This window comes from Dasypus novemcinctus, chromosome 2 (genome assembly GCF_030445035.2).
Source record: "Dasypus novemcinctus isolate mDasNov1 chromosome 2, mDasNov1.1.hap2, whole genome shotgun sequence".
Taxonomy (NCBI): domain Eukaryota; kingdom Metazoa; phylum Chordata; class Mammalia; order Cingulata; family Dasypodidae; genus Dasypus; species Dasypus novemcinctus.
Genome location: NC_080674.1, coordinates 81,169,585 through 81,176,808, shown reverse-complemented (window position 1 = coordinate 81,176,808; position 7,224 = coordinate 81,169,585). Strand labels below are relative to the sequence as shown.

The following is a 7,224-nucleotide window of genomic DNA, read 5'->3' as shown; positions in this document are numbered from 1 at the left end:
TTCCATGAAGAAATTCCCCTCATTAACCCCAAGTCTGGAAAAACAAGTTGTGTCAACCACTAATGATGTCAGCCTTGTGTTAGCACTGCCTTAGGGTATCAAAAGCACGCTGTGTCCGTGTCTGGTGATGATGGAGACCAGATGGAAGTAGGGAAGCATTAAGAGACAGTGATGAGATGGCCAGAGGCGATGGAGGGGAATTCTGAAGCAGGAGGGCAGAAGTGTCAATCAGGAGAACGTAATCATCTTTGGAATTCTTGAAAATTTAGGATAGGAAAAGGAATTTCTTGTAATCAATGTGGTATCAATATTTAGACAGCAAAGGAAAGGGGAACCCTCAGAGAATGGAAGAGTTAGGGACCCTTGGGTCACCCTGGATTACAGAATCCACACTTGAATCTCAGTGGTCATCTAGTTTACAAATCTTTTTATAAAATGAATTATTATAGAAATATTTTATCAATGAATTATTATATGGAATCTAATGTATGAAACAGATAAAAATTGAGCCATCCTGATGAAGTGGGATAGGGGCTTGAATTTAGGGCCTTTCCATCGGATCCCATGTGGCCCTCAGAACCCCAGGAATACAGTTTAAAAACTGTATCTAGAACACAAAAAATCTGTATTAGAACACAGGAATCTATTCTTTGATATTCAAGACAGTTGATCATTCAGCCTGGCTCTGAGTGCTCATTTACCTGCTAAGTAGCATGCCCTTGAGTGAGCTGTCAATGATAGGCTGTTCTTCCCTCTCTTGAGCTGATTTTCTCAACCACGGGACTTGTACCTACTGATTCTGGTGACAAAATCAGAGGCCTAACTTGTTTCCACAGAGCAGCTCTTTATATTTGAACACCTCTTATCTCTTTCCCTAAGTCATCCCAAATTAAACCCCCAACTCTTTTCAAGGTATTCTTACAATTCATCTACTACTTAGGGATCTGAAATTACTGGCATTAATTGGAAAAGCAAATTCATCATAGAAAGTGAGTTAACTTAATACCAAAACCGGTGCATATAAAGTCAGAACAACCACATACACTTTGAGGGTAGTAGAGGAAACTAAGAAGGGTTGATTTCCTACTCTAAACCCAGCCTAGAAGATATGTTCCATCCTGAGCACTGAATGATGGGCACTGTGAAGAGGGCTGGAAATGTAAAAATAAAAAAACTATAAATAGGATCAAGGCATTGATATTATAAAAAACAAAAGCAATCATCTCAACATGCATTCTAGATTCGTCAAGTCTGCACACATTTTAGGAAGATGAGAGTTTCGATATAATAAAAATCATCAACAATTTTATTTTAGTAAAAAGGAATTCCCAACTTTTGGTAGTTGACTGGAACTATGGACAGATGCTGTTTTAATTTTTTTTAATGTGTATAATTCTCACCTAATAATGCCACCCACTGAGGTGGGATAGTTATTTACCCTGCAGTTTTAACCAGTCCAGAGATGCCTGACTGATAAGTTACACATGTTGGATAAAAAGTTCAGATAACATGTTTGGTTTATAGACTCTATTTATTTAACAAAATGGAGATTTCTAATAGCTAGCACTTTTCTACATTTAAAATTCCAGCAAAATTAGACTTATGTTCTACAGTATACATTATTATAAAAGAGTTCATCATTGACTTAAAACACTTGCTCAAGGTGCAATATTCTCTATTGACTAGAATTCATCATCCTTTAATGAAGTGAGGTAACATTTTTCTTGTGGAAAAAGTCAGTGTTTGTCAGAGGAGATGTATTACTAACATAACCTTCCCTTCACTCGGGCCATCCATCAGAGGATTTCTTTGACCAATAAAATAGGTGGAAGTCAATTTCTCTGTTTTGACTCCTGAATTGAGTGTTAAGTTCTTTTAATTTAGAAAATAACTTGAACAAATATAAGCCAAAGAATGCAGGCTGGTTTTACATCCTCTTCCCTCACATGCTGCCTGTTGCTTTGACGCATGTGCTACCATGAACGCAAATGTGCAGAAGACCTGCTGAATAACGGATAATGCCCGGCGGAAAGAACAACAGACCCCACAAATTTGAGCTATTGCTCTTCCAAACTCTGAAAGCAAATGATTACTTGTGCCTTGCAGAATCCGGAGGCTCTATCCCCAGATGCAAAGTACATTTTCCAGGTTTCTCTAGGGCAAAGGCGGGGTGGACACCCTCACTAAACCTGTGCCGAATGATGAAGAGCAGCTGTCCGCTCTGGGCATTTATGAACAGAAGTCTCTGGTGGTTGTAGTCCAGCAGAATGCCTACTCTGGCTGGGTCCTCGGTCACATGGACATCACTCACAATGCCACTGTAGAAAAATGTGTATCTGAAATGAAACAGAACAGGAAACAGGAACTTTAGAAATCTTGAGGGACCATGGTAAAGAAAATCCCTAGGGAATAACCAGTTGTTCAGTTATTAACCTGAATTCACAAAAACGAGTGGCAATAATATTGTCCCAAATACTTAACCAGAATCCCTCCTAGATCCTAAAATGCAAAGCTCATCCCAAAAGACAAGTATCTTTAATAATTTTACTCCCTCTACATTAGGAGGCACCCAGAATAACCAACACATGCCTTCCTTGTGATTTTTTCTCAACATTCTAATTCTTTCCCGGCTGCCCACATGTTTTAACTGCTGCATTCATGGTGTGTCATTCTTTTGAATAAAACTCCTTTGAGGCTGCCATGTATTTTTAAAAGTACAGCAGGCTTGCCTTCCATACAATGTATTAATTTTACAGTTTTAAAAATTTATAGGTAACTTACATAAGGGCCTTTGGAAAGTTTAAGAAAGATTTAATTATTCTTTGCCCAACTTCATCCCTTGCATATGCTCCAAACCAACTTTCCTTTTCATTTTACCAATGTTATCAATGTTTTCGGAGGGCTTGCAGCTCGGGGGGTGGGGAGCAGGGGGATGGGGGTGGCGTTGACTTGTATTGTCAGTTCAGATAGATTGAAATCAACAAGTATCACTGAACCTATTTATGTGTCCAGCACTTCATTTGACACTCTGGAGGATATGAAGGACTTTGGAATGTTGACCTTGCCTGCCAGGAACCCACACTCAACCAAGCAGGAAGGAAAAAACTGTTAAACAGGAAATAACTAGGCCTGAGAACTAGACCGTTAAAGTGTTTTTTAAACACATTTAATTTACCTTTTTGGTTGTGAAAGGCAAGTTTCGAAATCCAAGCTGGGAGGCAGAAATTGCTAACTGGAAGAAGCTAAACTGGTCTGGGTGACAAAGTAATGCAGCAAAAGTAAAAGTAATTTAGGGTTTTCTCCTGGAAGTCTTAGAAACAGAATGGGCCCTGAAACCAGGGGAAAGGAAGAAATGAGAGATTGAAGAGAAAGAAAAAGAGGTGAGAGAAAAGTCTGTGGGTATGTAAGTATTTCGGGTGGGGGACACAGGGACACTGCGGCGGGCTGGGGCCTAGGAGTCTGGGTAAGTGACTCTGGTATGGTAGGGATGGCTGCAGACCTGAAGACTGTGCCACCTGACTGAAAGGCCCAGAAGCTTCAGTGCTAGGTGTATTTAGGGGTATGCAAGTTGGCAATGTCACTGCAGAATGAAGCTCCTGTGGAGGGGCAGAGGTTCATGGGGATGGGAAACAAGAAAGCCTTACCAAAGTTAAAGGACCTTTTCAATGCCCTTCTAATGGAAGAGATGATGGAACATTTTGAAATGCTGGACGGTGCAGGGCAGCTAAATGTTGCAGGTGACAATGATGGGAGCAGCAGTGTGGGTTGTGGTGTTTATGAAAGACTCCTAGGAGCAGATGGGCTCGTGCTCATCCAAAAAGAATGGGCAAGACTGGAGAGGAGGAAAAGAGCGAGATGGAGGTCCAAGCAGCAGGGGCCGTGAAGCAACAGTGAGGTGACTGAGTAAGCCTAAGTGACATAGAGAACATCGCCATCCGCCTGATGGGTTTTGAGGGAGCACGTGGGTGATTTTTATAACGTTACATGGATAGGGGAGTCAGGGGCCAGGCTCTAGTAGGCCTGTGCTGATCAATACAGTAGCCACTCACCACAAGTGGCTATTTAAATAAAAACAAAATTTAAATAAAAAATTTCTTCCTCGCCCACGCTAGCCACATTTCAAGTGTTCAATAGGCACATGTGACACCACATGTCCATGACTGCAAAATGCTCTGTTGGATAGTACTGCTCTAGCCGGCTCTGAATGCCCAAATGAGCCATTTCCCTACCCCAGCTTGGAAGAGCCCTGGTGCCCGCAATACCTGGCCACTCACTGAGCCAGTCTCCACCCTGGGGGCCAAGGGGGGTGAAAGACACTCCTTGAGGCCCTGTTCCACCAGGGCCACAGGACTGTGGATCACAGTGTCAAGACCTGGAGTCGGCTCTGCCCTGCTTCTGCCTCCATTTCCTATTGAGCACACCAGTTCCGACACCAGCCTGTAACCAAGCCTGGTGGCGTGGGGCCTGACTCCCTGCCAGCTTTTTCTTGCTCTTCTGTGGGACTGTAGGTCTCTGTTCACTTATAGATCATCTAGAAGCCTGAGTCTTGACTCCTGCATGACCCTGGAACTGCCTGTACCCACCCCCACCCCCACGCTGGTCTGACTCCTTTAGTCTCACAGTTGACCCAGATTGAGCCCAGACCCTTTGGGACACTGGTGACCACTCCTCTCCATGCTCCTCATTCCCCCACAATTTGTATGTGGTCAATTTGTACCTGGTTTCCCCTCTTCACTGGGCCCTGCAGCTCTTCCCACCTGAACTCTGACACCACTTTTGAGCACAAGGAAGTGATATGTTAAAAATGATGTTTTAGAAACATTTGCCAGCTGTGCACATAGGATAGCCTGGAGTGGGCAGAGGCTACAAGCGAGGGTACAGGCAGAGTGGCTGTTTCAGAAACTGGTAAAGGAGGCGAGGGAGCCTTGACATGGGGTGGTCGGTCTAGCTATGGACAGGAAGAAACAAGTTTACATCGATGAGCTTCAGATTCTCTCTGTTTATCCTTCCAATTGTGACATCTTAAAGCTCAGATTCTGTACAAGAAGAATCAAAAGTAATAGCACTCAAATCAAAATCATTAAGCCAGAAAAAGTGAAAAACAGAAGGATCTGCTGCAGCATTGCTCTCAGCTACCTAAAGCCCAGGCGTGCTCTATTAGAAGCTCTTGAAACATGAATGAAGGCACTCTCTGTGCTGAGACCACACAGGCTGGCACACATTTCCTCCCTGAATCTATGGAACCTACCCTGGGCCAGAAGGGGCCAAAGACCAAAATTCTACATTGAACTTGTCAACAAACTATATATAGTTCTGTTTTCTAGTGTCTAGAAATTTGTCATTGGATGCTAGTCTTTGGTTTAGGTTCCTAACAGTTCAGGTATCTAAGAAAGTTTTCATGAACACATTATCGAGTTCCAGCCATAAATCTACTAATTATAAATTCCAGGTTTGAGTAATTTTAAACTTTGGGCAGGGACTGGGTCCTTAAGTATCACACAGCGATGAACATCAGTGAATCGTAATTGTTCTGACTTGATGAAATGTGACTTTATATAGCACTTGTGATGGCGTCCTTATGAACCATCTCAGAGAATCAAACTCTGTCAAGGAGGACACAGGGAGAAATATGCAGCTAGAGATATGCAAAACACCAATCTGTGGGCCTTTTTCTGGGAACTTGTAAGCACTGAAAGTTCCCTTACGAAAGCATTTCATTTGAATGCCGCCTCACATTTGTAGGCTACTTTACAATTTCAAAGCTCTTCCCTCTACCTGATTTCATGTGATCCTTTCAACACCAAAAGGCAGCAGCTCAAGCATCATCATTTCCTGACAAGATAGATGAGGCATATAAAGTATGCTCCAAGGGCTCACCGAAAGTAGCATCAATAAGAGGCTAGAGTCTAGTCAAGGATGGAGCCAGGACAAAATCAGGCTCCTGGCTCCTACTGCCGTGCTCTTTCCATTACACCATCCTGTGGGCTACTCAGATGATAACAGGCTTACCAGATTAACAGGTTAATGACTTTCATAGCAACCAATCAAACAATACTAATAATATAGACCAGGGGTTGGCAAACTTTTTTTGTAAAGAGCCAGATAGTAAATATTTTAACCTTTAGGGCAGTCTTTCTGGCAACTGGTAAACTCTGCCATTATAGAGAAAAAGTACCTGCAGACAATATGTAAAAATACGTCAACACATGACTATGTTCCAATAAAACTTTATGAAATTAGCCAACAAGATGAACTATATTTAGCTGGGTGGGGGTTGGGGGGTGAGGGAATATACTTTGTCTTCAATCCTGTCGATTCCTTCTCTGTGGAGGGAGTTCTTTAGCACGCATGGCCCATCAGCCCCATCCTCTTCCCAATCTTTGTTTTGAGCTACTAACCGGAAACACACATCATTCCCTGTGGGAGGGGGGAAGCTTGCTTGCTCGGGCTCTGGGCAGGTAAGTCTGTTTAATAATAGAGTTCAGTTTAAGAAATCCTCTTGCCCTCAGGTATGAACTACATTCTCTATTATCAGCTTCCTCAGTAATGTGAATAATATTTCATATACTTTACATACTTAACTCTCATTTTCTCACCTCTGTGGCTCAGAACAATGCATGTACCACGAGGTCTCCCCTTGTCCCAGAGTACCGGCCTGCACAGCCGAGCTGGAGCAGATGCCAAGTCGATAAGCTGGGCAGTCTGTCACTGTGGTTTCCCAGTAATGCTGGCCACAGGCAGGCAGCTCCTCACCCAGCACCGATGGGATTCTGCAGGCAAAGTGGAACAGATTAACTTTAGTAGAGAAATCATAAGTGTTGTATCACATGAGCACTAACATTCCCAAACTCACACATGGTTTAGGCAGGATTCCATTCCTGGAAACTGCTGGAATTTGACCAAAGACATTCTTTGTTCACTGTGCCCTCCACATGCATTTGACATATTTTCCACTGCCATATATAGCATGTGTGCATTACGTGTTATATCTCTCGAAGGAGCTCGGACCCAGGAAATAACTAGAACAATGACAAAACAAAAAGAAATGGCACAGCCTCTGTTTTCAAGGGGAGTGACAAAATTACAATGAAAGCAGGAGGGGAGTTCCAAGAGAACATGACTTGCCATTTTTCTTTCAAAGCTTGCACAAAAGGAGTCTCTCTAACCCTCAGCAGTGAGTTGCAGTGTCAGCCCATCACTACCAGATGCAGAGGCGCTCTCCCC

At 43.0% G+C, this 7,224-nt stretch overlaps 1 protein-coding gene across 1 annotated transcript in view; it reads right to left on the bottom strand.

Annotated features, from left to right (window-relative positions):
- Window positions 1–1,512: 1,512 nt before the first annotated feature.
- Window positions 1,513–7,224, bottom strand: part of CMYA5 (cardiomyopathy associated 5) — a 112,451-nt gene continuing 106,739 nt past the window's right edge. The window contains exons 12-13 of the mRNA XM_058275391.2: window positions 6,597–6,770; window positions 1,513–2,336 (exon numbers count right to left, since the gene is read on the bottom strand). Of these exons, the coding sequence (XP_058131374.1) occupies window positions 2,090–2,336; window positions 6,597–6,770 (421 nt within the window). The 3' untranslated portion in view covers window positions 1,513–2,089. The remainder of the gene's footprint in view (window positions 2,337–6,596; window positions 6,771–7,224) is intronic.